The sequence below is a fragment of the Salminus brasiliensis genome, chromosome 10, assembly GCF_030463535.1.
Source record: "Salminus brasiliensis chromosome 10, fSalBra1.hap2, whole genome shotgun sequence".
NCBI classification, from domain to species: Eukaryota; Metazoa; Chordata; class Actinopteri; order Characiformes; family Bryconidae; genus Salminus; species Salminus brasiliensis.
In genome coordinates, this window is record NC_132887.1 from 13,333,968 (window position 1) to 13,350,004 (window position 16,037).

At 40.5% G+C, this 16,037-nt stretch overlaps 1 protein-coding gene across 2 annotated transcripts in view; it reads left to right on the forward strand.

The window, feature by feature from the left end:
- rp1l1a (rp1 like 1a) overlaps window positions 1-15,379 on the forward strand; it is a 19,864-nt gene extending 4,485 nt beyond the window's left edge. The window contains exons 2-4 of one of the 2 annotated variants that reach the window (XM_072689275.1): window positions 5,603-6,245; window positions 6,655-6,832; window positions 7,231-15,379. In XM_072689275.1, coding sequence (XP_072545376.1) covers window positions 5,622-6,245; window positions 6,655-6,832; window positions 7,231-14,618 — 8,190 coding nt within the window. In that variant the 5' untranslated portion in view covers window positions 5,603-5,621 and the 3' untranslated portion in view covers window positions 14,619-15,379. The remainder of the gene's footprint in view (window positions 1-5,602; window positions 6,246-6,654; window positions 6,833-7,230) is intronic. The other variant, XM_072689276.1, reaches the window with a different exon arrangement.
- The last annotated feature ends 658 nt before the right edge of the window (window positions 15,380-16,037 follow it).

A 16,037-nucleotide genomic window follows, 5' to 3' on the forward strand; every position in this document is an offset into this window, starting at 1 on the left:
CATGATCCAAAATTCAGCTCAGAAGTACCACATGTGAATTGCCTATTATAGAACTATAGCCTACAGCTCAATTTTTGATAATTACCATCTATAATTACCAACTGGTCTAACCTATACTTAATAATTACATAATTATAACTAATTATAACTTCCTGCACAGACGGTATGTAACATTATGTATGCACAGACGGTATGTTAACATCCAGTGGTTTCTCACTGGCATTTTGCCACCTTCTTCTGAACAAGCATGTCTAATTCACACTTTACTGGAGCATAACTCTGATATATCTGACTTTCTTTGTTTTATTTGCATGCTCTCCAGCTTGCCAGACTGAACATTTGCAATATTTCAAAATGATCTCTCTGATAATCTTTGTTATTGCCGTAGAGAACAAGTGGGATGGGTAAAATGTGTCCCACCAAAAATTTCAATCAGCTGCATGTCCCACCCAATAATTATACCGTGGGGTTCAAAATCTGTAACTTTTATGTAGAAAGTATGACACTGAAGGTAAGTTGGTGCGTTGGCATCAAATCAAACCAGAAATATTATAAATGAGGATACCAGCCACTGGTTGAAATATAAATAGAAGTTCTCACTACGCTCAACATGGTGTTTGTTCATGGATATAATTCTGTCCTCCATCAAAAAGTGCCAATCAACTTGTTGGTTACTCTGCGAGTGGAGGAGGGTCAACGTGATCGGGGGGTTAAGATATGTATTGAAGCGATAAGTTTCCAGTATTATGGTCTCTCCCGGTTCATAGAGAGGAGAGCCTGGTCTTCCAGTGTGACTGGAAATAACTGCCTGGCAGATACAGTTGATATCACAATGTTTCTTTCTATATCCTTGCGATATATAAATGACTTTCACTTTAAAAGTTTTGATCTGGGAAGATACACCCAAGGACTGTATAAGAAGCAGACTTCACTTGATTAAGTATGCAATGTAGAATTGGTTCTCCTTACATCCAAGAAAGTTCTGTTTCTCTGTAATGAACTCTGTCACGCCAGCTCGTAACTTATTACAGGTATGATGTCGAATCTCTTGAGAAGCTGTTATGCATTTCACCTCGGTTTCCAGCAGACAGCTCGTGGGCGCTAAAATGCTTCTGCATCAGATTAGTGATATGTGTGTCTGACAGACCTTCATAGCAGACTGCTCCCAGTACTCTCATGAGTGCCTGCCGTAGTTTCTAACAGCAGATAAAGTGGAAGATAGCAGTCATGTGTAGCAGATGAATTACTGCCTTTTCTGAGGCTAGTGTAAAATGTGTTTAAGAGGATTTATTAAGCATGACATTTATGTTAATTTCCTCTATTAATGTCCAAGTCTCTTTTCTACTAGGAGCTTACATGAGGGCCTATGATAAGGGAATAAATTGCGTAACTTTTTCAGCAGATTTTCCAGTAAATGATTTAGATAGCTTAGAGACTTAAAAAGCAGGTGTTCTTATCTCCATTACACTGGAAATTGAGCTTGTGTCACAACTAGTCTTTCAGCTACATAACGAAAAGGAAAAGTGCTAAAGAAAACATATGTATTGAGGATTGTTGTAGAAAAGTTGCTTTCAAAATTGAAATGACAAAAACAGCAACATATGTTCTTTTAGTGAGTGTTTCATGTAGGTAACAGAGGGTCACTTTACTTAAGAGTCCAGAGGATGTGCTGGCTTTGCTAGAGATTAGAGTAAGCCACTGTCTTGGCAGTGCAGGAGTGAATTAACAGTAGCACACATTATATACTTTAAAAGAGCTTTGCATACAAAAAGGACAGTCATATTCCTTCAAATATTAGTGACTCAAATAAGTCACTTATATTTCTTTCTAATATTTTCTTTCTTGCTTCTTCTTCTTGTCAAAAATATGGGTGGGATTATGGGCTGATTCTGAATATCTGACATTTTTCACAAACATATAGCACTGCGCAAAAGTCTTAGGCACCTAAGCAACTGTTGATTGGCATGTAACTAGAATAAACACACATGGATGCAGTAAAAAGGAAGAAAAATGTTTGTTTCAGTACAGTCATTGATATAGTCATCTTGTGAGCTTCTTAGAAGACCAAGACCGAGTTTGGTTCGTGACTTGATTGAATGGGTTTGTTCAAAACAAACAGCTAAGCATGTGCTTTATCTCAATGATGGACTGGTTTGCCAAACCTGGTACTGGAAGATAACTACAATATATACTGAGTGTCCTCAAGGCTTTTGGAAAGGGTTAAGTAAATACACTCACTCGCAAATGAAATAAATACTGGTTGTTTTAATGCTGGTCGGTTTCTAATATTAGTGTGTTTTTCCCCAAGCTAATAAACATTCAAACTGTTAAACAGCTATAGATAGATCATTTTCTGGTGCCTTTGACTTTTGCTAAAGCTGAATCCGGAACACATACAATTAAAAAAAATACAGATTTTAGGAATTTATTGTAATTCAGTGAAGTTAAACTATTCGTTTAACTTCCTGTTAATGAACTTCAACTAATACCCTAGCTGTGTCCACATAAAATATTTAGTTTGACACTAGTCACTGACCAACAATAGAAAAGTCCAAGGAGTTTAGTTCAAAAAGGATGGTTGTAGATTTATATAAGTCATGAATGTCTCAATGAGCTATTTCTGAATAACTGCAGATTCGATCATTGTCCTTTCCAACAGTTCTACTTAAGTTATTGGGAGGTGTAGCCACTTTGCCAAGGTCTGAAAGAAGACTCAAACTATCACCCTCAGCTAAAAGGAAATTGATTTATATGATCATGAACAGCCCAAGAGCCATCAAGGCACAGGCCTGCCATGAACTGAATGCTGCTGGAAGCTCAAAGGCACTGTCTACAGTCAAGAAAGCCTTACGTCTCCATGGACGGAGAGGCTGCCATCTAAGAAATAAGACCCTGCTCCAAAATTGACACCTTCAGCAGCTCGCCACATGGAGGAAAAGTCCTGTGGTTAGATGAGACAAAGGTTTAGTTGTTTGGCCACAGTGAGCAGAGGTGTGTTTGGAAGAGTGAAGGTTAGAATTTGACTCCATAAACTCTGTACCAACTGTTAAGCATGGTGGTGGTAGCACTTATTCTATTCTCATTTTACCTCAGGAAAAAGTTCAGAAAAATGAATAAGAGCCCAATATTGCCATGCAATTAATGTTCCTGATCAGCATATGAACATTTCTGTCCTCAACTGAGTATGTTATAAATAATTATAAATAAAAAGAAGCTAAAGCTGTTAACAGTTGTGTTAACTGACTGTTAAAATGAAGAAAACCTGAGCTGTAAATAGACAGAGCCTATAGCCAATATCTGTTGCCCTAAATATTGCATTCTGATGTAACCCCAGAGCTATATACTGACACTCCACCCATTTGTACGACTAAGCTCCTTCTGCTAATAGAGCAGAGCTAGTCACCTAGCATTTACCTGCAAGTGATACAGGGTGAATTCCCCTGACATTACCCGTTACAAATCTCACAGTGAACACAATTTCATGCAAACACCTTCACTTCATGACTAGATAATGTTCCTGCATTAGCTCAGAGTGACCCTGCCTTCCTGAACTGTGTGTGTTTGTGTGTTGCAGCAAACCAGCATCTCTGTTTCCAGACATCTGCACATAAATACCAATTTCCATAGCATTCCTTGTTGTGAAATAACATTGTATACAGCCATGGGCTTGATTTATGACGTTTGTGCAGTGTGGGTGTCCCTGTGCTGTGTCTAATGCCTGTCTAGTTTTCAGTGAAATCTCAAGATGATTAAAGGAGCTTTTCATTCTATCCTTAGCTTCCAAAGGACATGATTAGTGGCTGGACTTGTTGTGGGAGGGGTTTTGAACTTGTGGTACTGTGACAGTTGCTACTGTTCACATGGTTGAATGCTGCCTGATACATGGTGCTGCTCTTGGTTGTATAGATTTGGATTTTCTTTTTTTTTCTTTTCTTTTTTTTTTTTTAGCATTTGTTAACACTAACTTGGATCATGTGTCCTATCAGTGTGAGTATGCTTTATGTTTCTATGGTCATAGAAGTAGATTTCAAAGGTAGTGAACACATAGAATTGGTCAGAGTGAGCATCAAGATTGGTTGAACTGACGTTAAATATGGGTGTCATTAGTTGGAGGAAGTGATTGGGATGTTTTAAGCTGTAACTGGAGTGATTAAGTAAATAGTACTGTTCAGGCAGACTGTACACCATCTGAGTTCTCCACTCAGAAAGGTGGCAATGCACATTTTCATAAAATCCATTTCCAAAATATGGAAATGTACTTTTTATGGGTTGGTTAAAGTACAGTATGTTTGTGTACACACAAACACCCAGAGCGGTGGGCGGTGGGGGAGCAGAGTTGGGCTTTGCACAAGGGCCCAACAGTGGCAGCTTGCCGAGCCCGGGAATCGAACCCACAACCCTGTTAACGATATCCCAGCGCTCTAACCACTGAGCCACCACTGCACTGTATTATATAATAAACATGTACAGATTAGCATTGTAATATGGGCCTTTATCATGAAATCATTTAAATTCTCTGGGCTTATGTTGAAGTACTCGATCAAAATGGGCTGCTTAGTGTCATTGTCATTTCCAGTTGGATAAAATCATGATCATTTATTTATTTGTAAATTTATGTATTTGTTGTGTTAGTGTGAGTGTGGGTATGTGCCTGATCTGTACACTGCCCACTGTTTGCTTACACTAATTTAAATGTTGGATTAAGGTGCCAATTAAAGGCTAAGAAGGAAATGCAGTTTAAATTGGCCTGTAACTTTTTCCAAAGAGCAGCTGGTTAATCCCTACACAGAGGCCTAGTTTCACAGCTACTTATAAGGAGGAGGTGTAAAGGTGTTGTATACATCAGTAACTTGAGAACTGGGACAATTCTGTATTACACAATTTGTGACTGCCTAAATCGATCATTACTAAGCATAGTGTCATGCAAGCATTGGAAGTCATTTGATGATAACTACGTATTTACAGCTGTATGAAATGTCACCTCCCCATTAGAGATAAGTGTCAGCTTTTGAACTTATCAGCTGAAAGATCAAGCTGTCTGGTTTCACAGTATGCTCAATATTTATATAATCATACATTGGATAGTTCAGAATATTTCACAGATCGAGAATCAGTGTATTTGGGCTACATTTAGATTCATTGAGGTCCTCTCAATTCTGATTTGCCTTCTTAGCCTGAAGCTATTGAACTGCTTATATGAAGATAAAACATATGTTTTTAGGGAAATATGTGCATTACATTTTGCTAAAAATAAGGCAAATGCAAAATGTTAAAGCAGAGATACTGGTGTATAAAAAAAACTCCCAGTGGAAAATCCCAGTTTAGTCCAAAATCTGTCCAAGCAGTTCTACCAGGGTTCTAATTTTGGATATATTTAAACTTGGGAGGCTTTATATTTTAATTTCCTGTGAATTGAAAATAAGAGGTATTCAATTGTGTCACAGTATTTTGTGATTTCCATAGTAAATATATAGTAAGTTATAAGTTATTAATTCCCATTAAAATGTTTAAAACATGTTTGCAAATGAAACAATGCAAAAGAAAAATTTTTTTGTGGTATTTAAGAGTGTTGACAAAATTGCATGAATATCTCCCTTTACAGTGTAGACTGACTAGGAAGAATGCAGAGAGCAGGCTCCCCCAATGCAAGCACCAAGATTAGGAATGACTCTCAGCGTCCTGTGTCTCGCTTTTCCAGCGTGATTTTGGCCACTCCGGCTAAGAGAATCACCTTCTTCAAGAGTGGTGACGTCCAGTTCAGTGGTGTCAGGATGGCAATTCATAAAAGAAGCTTCAAATGCTTTGATGCCTTGTTGGATGACCTTTCGCAGAAGGTGCCTTTGCCATTCGGTGTGCGGACCATCACCACACCCAGAGGCACTCACTCCATTCAGCGGCTGGAGCAGCTGGAGGATGGTGGATGCTACCTTTGTTCTGATCGCCGCTACGTTAAGCCAGTCGACATGGAGGTGGCAGGGAGAAGGCCTGCTGTCTGGCACCACAGCCACCCACACAGCACAAGGAAAAAGCCCTCCCGACCTGAGGAACCCCCGTCAGCTCATTCCGGTCAGCACTACCATCGCCATCCAAAAAGGATTGTACTGGTGAAAAACAATGACCCTACAGTGAGAACGTCCATCATCTTAAGCAGAAGGACGGCTCGCAGCCTCCGCGTCTTTATGGACGAGATTTCTGAGCTCATGCAGTGCCATGTCAGGAAGCTCTACACCCTGGATGGACGGAAGGTTAGCCGCTGTTTCATTGATTTTAGCCACAAATGTGTCCTGCTCTTTTATCTAATGCTGCTATCAGATAGAATTAACTGTTGATACAAAGTTGATAGTTTGTTGATAGTTTTTGATATGTAGTTGTTTTACAGTTCTGATCATAAACTATGCAATGTGTTTTCTGATTAATTAGGCAGGGTAATAGATTATGTCTTGAATGATGACCCAGTTTATAATCACTGATGGTGATATGAGTTTAAATAATTAAAAATGGCCAAGAAATACAACCTGTTATCTCTAAACACATATATTTAATATACACATATATACACCTTACAGGTGATGTAGGTTTATGGCTTAAAATATATATAAGAATATATTTATTGCCAATTACTGAAAAGTGTGTTTTCATGACCCCCGACAACAGATCGACAGTATTCAGAGTCTGATGCAGTGCCCCAATGTGTTGGTGTGTGTGGGCCGGGAGCCCTTCAAGCCCCTACTGCTGGAGAACCTGAGGAAGCACTCAGAGGAGAAGTTGCCAGGGATGGGCGTGAGGTCACGTTCCAGCATCTGCAGCGAGGGCCACGAAAGCAAGAAGAATGGTATGGTGTGACATTGTCCTTTTTGGAATAAAATCTCACATTTCCAAAAGCTTCACATGAGGACAAAAACTTTTTTTTTTATTCAATAAGATAATGTACAGAAATTTGAGTCTAGGTAATTGTGGATCATTTGTATTGGTCCATTCACAGTTGATTAGATTATGTCAAAAAGTGAGAGTCTGAATGTGAAGACAAATCAAGTCTGTTTGAGTAGATGTTGTTTTAGTAGTGATTCCAAATTAATTCTAAAGAATAACTCCTTTTGGCACCTTTATTTTAAAGAGTATACCTGAAACACTTTTTAGAGCACTACCTAAAAGGTGCCAGGGGCAAGACAATGTTGTGCATTTAAAAACATTATAATTCTTATAATTATTTATTATTTTGTATTTTTCCAGTGAACTTTGGACTTGAGACCAAGAAAAGCATCATCCACCCAAGATCCGATTCTAGCAACAGATCTACAAGGTTTTCCCTATCCTCAGAAAAATCATATCCCAATGGATTATGCATGACACCAGGGCAGATGGGTTGTGTCAGTACTTGTCCTTACACGAAAGAAGTCATACTGAATGATGACATTGAAAAACGAGTACTCGTTAACAAAGACGGCAGCCTGTCTGTGGAGATGAAAGTCCGCTTCCGACTAGTTAATGATGAAACTCTTCAGTGGTCCACCGAGATCAAGAAGTCGGCTACAAATTCAAATGAAAGTAGTTCTGTAAAGGATGGAGATGCTCATTATCTTCAAGGCAAAGCTGAATACTCCGACCCAGAGTTCAACTCCGGGTGTGAGGCTGAGGAGGCCTGTGCTCCAAAACTCAATCAAAAGCATCTTGAAGATTCACACTGTCAGAACTGCTGCAATCACTGCCAAGAGTATGACATTTGGAAAAATCCCATGCACAAAAACAGTGGAGTCAATGGAACCAATAATTCATGTAGTTCTAGTGGATCATCTCACAAAATCATGCACAAAAAGGCATCTGTGGATAGCGTTCGCACCATCTCCAGGTCCAGTGAGGAGTACACTGAGCATGTGGTGGAGAAAGCATCATGCTTTCAACAGACTGTTGAGGAAGGAGACACAAGGGTTGAATATTGTTCAATTAGTCGCTGTTGCAGCCACAGCGAGATATCAGGCACTGCCACCAAATTAAAGACTAAGAGACCAAACGAGGACACTTGTGAGACTAATATTGTAAATATATGTCACCGTAGTGGTATAAGTGATCTTGGTGGTTTTGAAATCCCAAAAGTAACAGAGGACCGGCCAATTTCTGCAGTCAGCAATTCATCCAAAGTGCTTGAGTCACTCAAAGAGGATCAAGATGATGATTATGATGACCTTCCTCCAAGTGCATCGAGAGCATCTGAATGGTCTCAGAGTAACAGCCTTGAACAAGAAAATCAATTTACCTGTGTACACTGCTGTGGCAGTCAGGCTTCACCAAATTTCCATTTATCCCCCAGACCGCCCAGTAAAGTCTCAAGCTGCTCTGCTCATTCACCAAAGCACAAGAAGTACAGAGGTTTATTTCAAACCCCAGACAGTGCCAGATCTTCAACTTCGAAAGTGTCCTCGAGGTCTCCCTCCTGCCAGTGTGGAGCAACAACACCAGGCTCGGCGGCATCCGACATGCAGAGTGGTTTAGAGGAAAGGCCTCCAGTTCCGCTGTCTGAGGGTAGCGTAGTGTCTAATAAATCCAGAGCGAGAACAAATTCCTCTAGGGCAGCAGTATCAATTGTGCATGGCAGTCAGACAGTATATGAAGATGGAAGGGACAGTGAGCATAAATGTAAAAGTGCCATGTCAGCAAACACCAGCGTCTCAGGAAAATCTGGAAATTCCAATGTATGCTCCTATTGTAGTGGATGTGAAAGATCAGTCACAGCTGCTTCAGGGTTATCAGAAAATGCCCAGGATACACAAGCTCAGGAAGCTGACCAAGATGCTGAAGTTACATCAGTTGGAGGCAGATCATCAAAGTCACACAGGTCTGAGGCATCTGCAAAGTCTGAGAGATCACACAAATGTACACAAGGAACGTCTCCTGTACCAAATGTTTGTGAGAATACCGAACCTGTCCAGAATAAACTGGCAGAGGCAGATGTCTTTCAGGGTCGCTCTGAAAGTGCATTGTCCGCTTTATCAAATGCTTCTGCTACTTCAAAACAATCTAATAAATCGAACCGGACTGCATGTGGGAGGGCATCTGTTGCAGAATCCATACTTTCTGAACATGATGTAGTGGAGGATAGAGAAGAAAGAACCAAAAGTGCCATGTCTGTTAAGTCCAATGCATCTGCAAAGTCAAAGACAAACGGTGTCATACCAGATGAAGTATCAACAACAACATCAGGACTGGACAATCACAAAGCTGAGGAAGTAAACCAAGATGAGAGAGCACTCAGCCCAATGTCAGGGAAATCAAACAGATCCTCTAAGTGCAGGTCATCACAAAAATCACGCTGTTCAAATGCTGAGAGAATAATCACACCTGCGTATAACAACTTAGATTGTTCAAATGAAACATCTCAGGACAAAGGTTCTGAACGAGGAGAGAGTCCTGTATCGACTGCATCAGCTAGTCGTGTACAAGAACCAGAGATGATTCAAGAATCAAGAGTGGACAGTGCTATGTCAATGAAATCTAATTCCTCTTCCAAGCATCCCAGTGCTATGAGCACATCAGGGATGTCTGCCAAAACTCAGGATGAGCCAGTGGAGAAAGATGTTTCTCCAGTACCAGAAAAAAAGTTTGGTCAAGATCCAGAGACAACCGCAAAGGAGAGAGCAGCTAGTGCAATGTCAAATACCTCCAAAAAATCGATCAAGTCAAATGCCTCTTCAAGGAGTTCGCAGTTGGTGCAGAAAAATGCGGAATCCTTACAATTAAGTAAAGCACAGAATGTTGCTATCCAGGCTTCTGATGTGGAGTCTGAAGACAGAATACCCAGTGCAATGTCAGCTAAAGAACAATCTGACAGTAACATTCTAGGCACTGCAGCTACCTCACAACCAAACGTTACAAGCCCGGTTACAGAAAACTGCCAGGAAAGTATAGATTCAGAGAGGCCAACTAGTGCTCTGTCCAAAACCTCCAAAGTTTTGATGGAGTCAAATACACGCTCTGAGAGAACTTCAAAATCAACATTGAAGCCTACTGCACAAGCAACAGAGGACACCAAAGATGCACAAAATACCTTAGTAGTGAGTTCTCCATCACCCAATAAGAATAAAAGAGTTTCAACACCAAACACGCCAAAGTCACCCACTGGGAATGCTGATAGGCCACCAAGTGGAATATCTGTGAATTCTAGAGCACCCTCAAAATCAGCAAAGTCCAACAAGTGCCAGTGCTCTTCAAGCAGTAATTTGAAAGAGACCTCTCCAGTTAATGATGGATGTGTCCAGAGAGTAGCAAGCACTGTCTCAGAAACATCAAAATCAGCAAAATCTCCCACTCCGTCTCCATATCCCCAGTCAGACGAACCATTAAGTCCAGTGTCAACAGTATCTCTTGGACTTGGCGAGGAGGAGAAATCTGATGACCTCAATGAAAGATCCATTAGCAGTATGTCACAAATCCTGGAGGAGAATAAAAGTCCATTGGAAAGATCTACACCAGAACCAGCTGTGGATGATCATGCTGACAGTTCAGGAGTAATGCAAACTAAAGAGAGGGCCAAAACTGCCACATCTATGAATTCTGTTGTTTCAAAGAATTCAAAAAAGTCTCCTATTCTGCAAAATATCTGCAAGACTGATGAGCGAGCTGTCTCGCCTGCTTTACCAGGAAAACCTGAAAGTGTTGGATCAACTAAATCAAAGGCAGAAAGCACAGCAAAGAGCGAGTTAGATGATGGCAAGCATAGGGTGCCCTCTGCTTTGTCCGCCAAACACTCATGCCGTAAATCACCCAGCAAGGCCTCACAACCCAGTGAAAGCAATTTAACCATAAACAAGAGCAGATGTACACTACAAGCAGTTACTAAAAGCAATAACAGTGACTGTCAAATTGACAAAGTCTCGACCATATCTGGAAGTTCTAAATGCAGTCAAAGTACAATAGCCTCTGGAAAAACTACACCCACTGGAAATTCCCAATCTAAGGACAAAGGGACTGCAACAATCAAGAATATTTCCTCTTCGAACCTTAAAATAAAAGGAAGCAAGGTAGCATCTGACTGTAACAGTAATGCTAGCAGTGTCAAGTCTCTTAAAACGTCCAAATCAGATAACAGAATTGTCAAGAAAGAGGAACAGACATTGCCTGATATTCCACAAAATTCTCCAGATCCTACACATGAACCAGCAAACAAAAAGGTGTTGCCAGTAATACATTTTGATTCCTCCAGTGACAGTGTTTTATCACACACACTCTCAGCAGCAGCTCTGTTAAGGGAGAAGGTTGGAAATGCCAGGCCAGTTAGCAGAGAATCAGGAGCAAATACGTCAAGCAAACACTGTGACCTTAAAGAGGCTATGAACACTGACAGTAAATGTGAAAAGAGAAGCATATCTAAACATAGGAAAATTAGCACCTCATCAGAGACCAAAAACGAGAATCAGGGTTTAGAACTGATGCTGTTTAGTTTACCTAATGCATCTCCTACAGAGGTCATAAATGACTGGCTTAAAAACATACCAATGGAAGGCCCTATGTATGAAATGGAAGATGAATTTGATAAGCAACATAATGAAGCAGTCTCTCAGATAAGCAGCACAAATGAAGCAGAAGAGGAGGGCCTACAAAAGGAAACATCTGAAAATGTGTCTGAAATGAACGAATCTGAGGAAATAGAGTTGGCTGCAGGTGGGTGTCCAGAAAAAGAGGACAACAGTACCATCTGTAATGTAACAGAGGCGGGTAATGAGACTGATGTAGTAAGATCTGAAATGACGGCACCCAATACTGATCCTAGTCCTCCGAAAATGAACAAGAGACAAGATTTACCAAAGCGCTGTCACTCCTCAGTGCAGATCATGAAGGTTCTGCTAAGTCCAAAACTGGACAGATGCAACAGCTTGCCTGAAGTTTCACCTGTATATGGCAGGAAATTAAGCACATCAGCCAAAGGCCTGCTAGACTGTCTTGCAAATCTGCAGTTGATTGAGTCGGATCCAAAAAGCAGCAAAGATGACAAATATAATGAAATAATAAGCATACTGCAGTCACTATGGATCTACGAGCCCAATGAAAGTGAGCCAGACAAGCATAAAATGAATGGTCACTGCTCTGCAGAAGATGAATTTAACCCAAGGTCTTCGTCAGGGGTAGATGTAAGCAGTGGATCTATTGGATCTGGCAAAGGCAGCTTCAATGGAGGGGTTGAAAAATCAGCGCAGGATGGAGTAGCACCTGTGACTGAACAGGAGGCTTTACAAGTTCAAGCAGACATTGTTCAGAAGGGGGGCAATGACTCTTTATGTGCCACGCCAGAAAGTACAGAGCCTTCACATGTTCCTTCAGATTCTCTAACTCCAGACATTGCTGAGAGAGTGCGATGCAGTCCAGAAGATGAGAAACTGGAGGAAGAACAGCAAATCAACGAAGGCCTTCAAGGCAGAGACGAGGTTATTCAAAGTACTGAGAATCAAAACGAAACAGATCAAGCAGAATTGTCCAATGAAAGCTCTGGAAATAATAGTAATGATTTGAAATCACATGTTGATAAAGATACAGATCCACCAGAGAATACTAACTTGGGGAAATCTTCATCCCTTCAGAAAGGTATATTAACTAGGAGAGTTTCACAAGACCCGGACCCAGTCTGGGTGCTCAGCTTGTTAAAGAAACTAGAGAAGCAGTTTATGTCTCACTATGCAAGTGCAATGGCAGAGTTTAAGGTGAAGTGGGATTTAGATGACAATGAGATGCTTGATAAAATGATCAGTGAACTAAAAGAAGAGGTTCAAAAAAGGATACAGTCTAGCATAAATCGAGAGCTCCAAAAAATCCAAAGTCGAGCTGGTAGGACACCGAGACCACCGAAGAATACTCTGTCTAGAGAGTCTACTGTCCAAACTGAACAACGGCGAAGACGCCTAAAAGTGATGAAGGATAAATCAATCAATCCGTCCTTATCAAGAAATGAAGACATGAACACTGCCTCAGGTACTGATGTCAGTGACCAGCGCAGTGATGATGAGTATTGTCCATGTGAAACATGCATGAAAAAGAAGATGGCATCTCGAACAGTCCAGCGTGGTGAAGCTCTAAGCTTGGCTCCAGTCCTGAAGGACTTTGATCTTAGGAAAATCTTGCATACCAAGAAGGATCCTCCAGCAACAGAGTCAAAGCTGGAGGAACCAAAACATCTCAAAGTGGTTTCTAACTGCTGTGACATTCAGGAGCAAAACGCATTGGACGTGGTTCATGAGGAATCAGAAGTCCATAATGACGTAAGGAACTGGACAGATGAAAATAAAGAGCCTAAGGGAGAAGGGACTGACGATGGAAGTCTATCAAAAGAACTAGTGGAGGAAGGGCTGTCTGATGCTGGGAATAAAGCAGAAGAGGAGAACTCAGAAGAGAAAGCCATAGAAGATGTTGAAGCTGAGATAGAAGGAGGGGACGCAGAAGAGGGAGAAACTGAAACACCAAAAGCTGAAGAGGTAAATGCCCCGGGAGAACAGGACACAGATGACAAGGAGGAGGAAGCAGAGGATAGAGAGACTTCTGTAGCTGTTGATGATGGAGATGTAGAAAACGCAGAAGATAAAGAGGCAGCAAAGGTAGAGGATCCACCTGAGGAAGAAGCCACAGACACAGGAAACAGTGAATGTGGTGAAAAAGAGCAAAAAACAAATGAGGAGGAAACTGGAGAAGAGTCAGGGGAAGCTGAAGAAGAGGAGGAAAAAGAGGCTGAAGAGAAAATGGAGAAAGCAGAAGAAGGTGAGATGAAAGAGGATGGAGAAGGAGAAGATTCAGGAGATACTGAGAATGTAATAGAAGCTGAGCCTAGTACGGATGACATGGCTGCAATCCCCGAAGGTGAAGAAAAAGATGAAGTTGACACCACAAACAAAGACGAGGGCGAGTCACCCAGTGACGATGATGGGGATGGGAACCAGGGTGCATCCACCCAGGCAGAAGATGATGCTAAGGATGAAGCCAATGAGGATCGGGGTAAGACATGCAGTCAGGGGTCAAAGGAAACTGAGCAAGAAGGACGGCAGGTAGCTTCGTTGGGAGCTTCTGAAGAGGAGAATGATGAGCAAGCAGAAGTGGAGGATTGTGACACTGATGAAAATCATCAGAATGACATTGAAGCCAAAAGCACTGACGAAGCAGAGGACCAAAACAAGGGTCCTGACCACAGTAGTGAAAAAGAGGACGAAAACAAAAAAGACAGTTCTACTGCAAGTTTTGCTGAGCACTTAAACTCTGATAGTATTGAGGCAAACACATCTGGGCAAGCCTCTGATGAGGAGTCTGGTCATAGACTAATTAAGCAGCTAACAAAAACATCAGTTGAATCCCAACCAGGATCAATGGAAAATGCCACGGACCAGAAAGTTCAAACGAAGCTAAAGGATATTCGTAGTTTTATGGAAAGTTCAGAGAGTCAAGATGACAGCATAGTTGTGATTACCAAACAGTCTCCTTTCACAGAGAGACGAAATGTGCCTAGTAGGCATGGCAACAAGGAGGAAGTAGAGAATGAGGTAATTGAATGGCAGGTTTCACCTAAGAGAAGAACAAGATCTCCAGCGAGGACCAATAAACAAAGGAGGCCTAAAGACAGCGATGGTAAAGTGGACGATTTAGAGTATTAATTAATCTCTAATTTGACATTAATTCTTCACTTTAAGCACTTTATTGTTGATTACTGGAAATCTCTTCAGTGATTAAGTTTATCCTAAAAAAATATTTTGCTCCCTCCTATAACTGTATATTGTAATATTATACATATGCAGTGTATAGTCAAGCGTTACTAAAAATACTAATCTTTTTATTGAAAACAGTTTAAAAGAAATGTTTTAACAATGACAAATCATGTTTGTTAGGAGTTAAACTGATTAATACTCTACAGATCATACACATATCATAGGATGTACTGTGTATACTGCATTTCATAGTCTCCTATACAGTGTTCATTTCACTGACAAGAAAAAAAATACAAAAACATCTCAGGATCTTTAAAATGTATACCATTATTAAGCTGAACTTCTTGACTCTAACCTTGGAATTGTCATTATGTACATGAATGCTAATGTGCTAACACCCAGTCCTAGACATTGTTTTGCTAGAATAATGTGGAAGGTTCACAGCAAATCAGTGAAAAGAGAGTCACTTACTCTCACCTTGATACTTCACCAAGACATTCCATGCTGCGCTATTTATTGACTGTTGTAGCTGTGAGATTTTCTGATGCTGCTAACTGGTTGACTGGGTACTGCATTTCAAACCTCAAGCTTAAAATGCATGGCACATAAAGCACTTGGCCAATAGACATGTTGTTATTCTACTGTATATGTAATAAAATATCAATGTTGTTATTCTATTGTATATTTATTAAAATATCAAAGTCCAATAATATTGGAATTTTACTTTGATTTAACCAAAGCAGATCATATGATTTTCTTAGCTATGAACTGTTTGTGTCCTGATAAATTGTATGTTTTGCCATATGTGGACCAGAACAGACACATGGCATAGTTCCTTTGCGTCCAGCAGCTAAAATAGTACCAGCGTCATGCTAATCTCATTGCCTTTGTGGGAGTATCTTTAGCTGGGAGAAAGGATTAAGGCTGACTCGCGTTGGTCTCAATCTGGGATGGGTTTTATTTAGCTGTCTAAAGCTGCAGCCCTACCTGCCCTGCAATTTTTTGTGTTTTACTGCTTCTACGTTCCTCATTCAGCTCAAGCAGATTTTTTTAATTACTTTTCAAGTAATTAAAAAATTATACGATTAGCTAATGATACGATTCATGTGCCAGAAAAACTCAAAACTGTGGTGTGAGGTTGAATTACAGTACTGGAGTTTAGAAATTTAATTCTAAAAGGAACATAAGGAGCAAATGTGAACACTGTAGTTCTATAGTGCACTGTAGTGAAGCTTGTACTAGTTTATATAAGCTGTAAAGGAGGTGAAGTTCTGTCCTTAAATACTTGTATGTTTGCTGCCCTGTGTTTGGCACCTTACTAACATAGTAGTTACAAGGTGATTCTTAACAATATAATTTTTCAAAAGC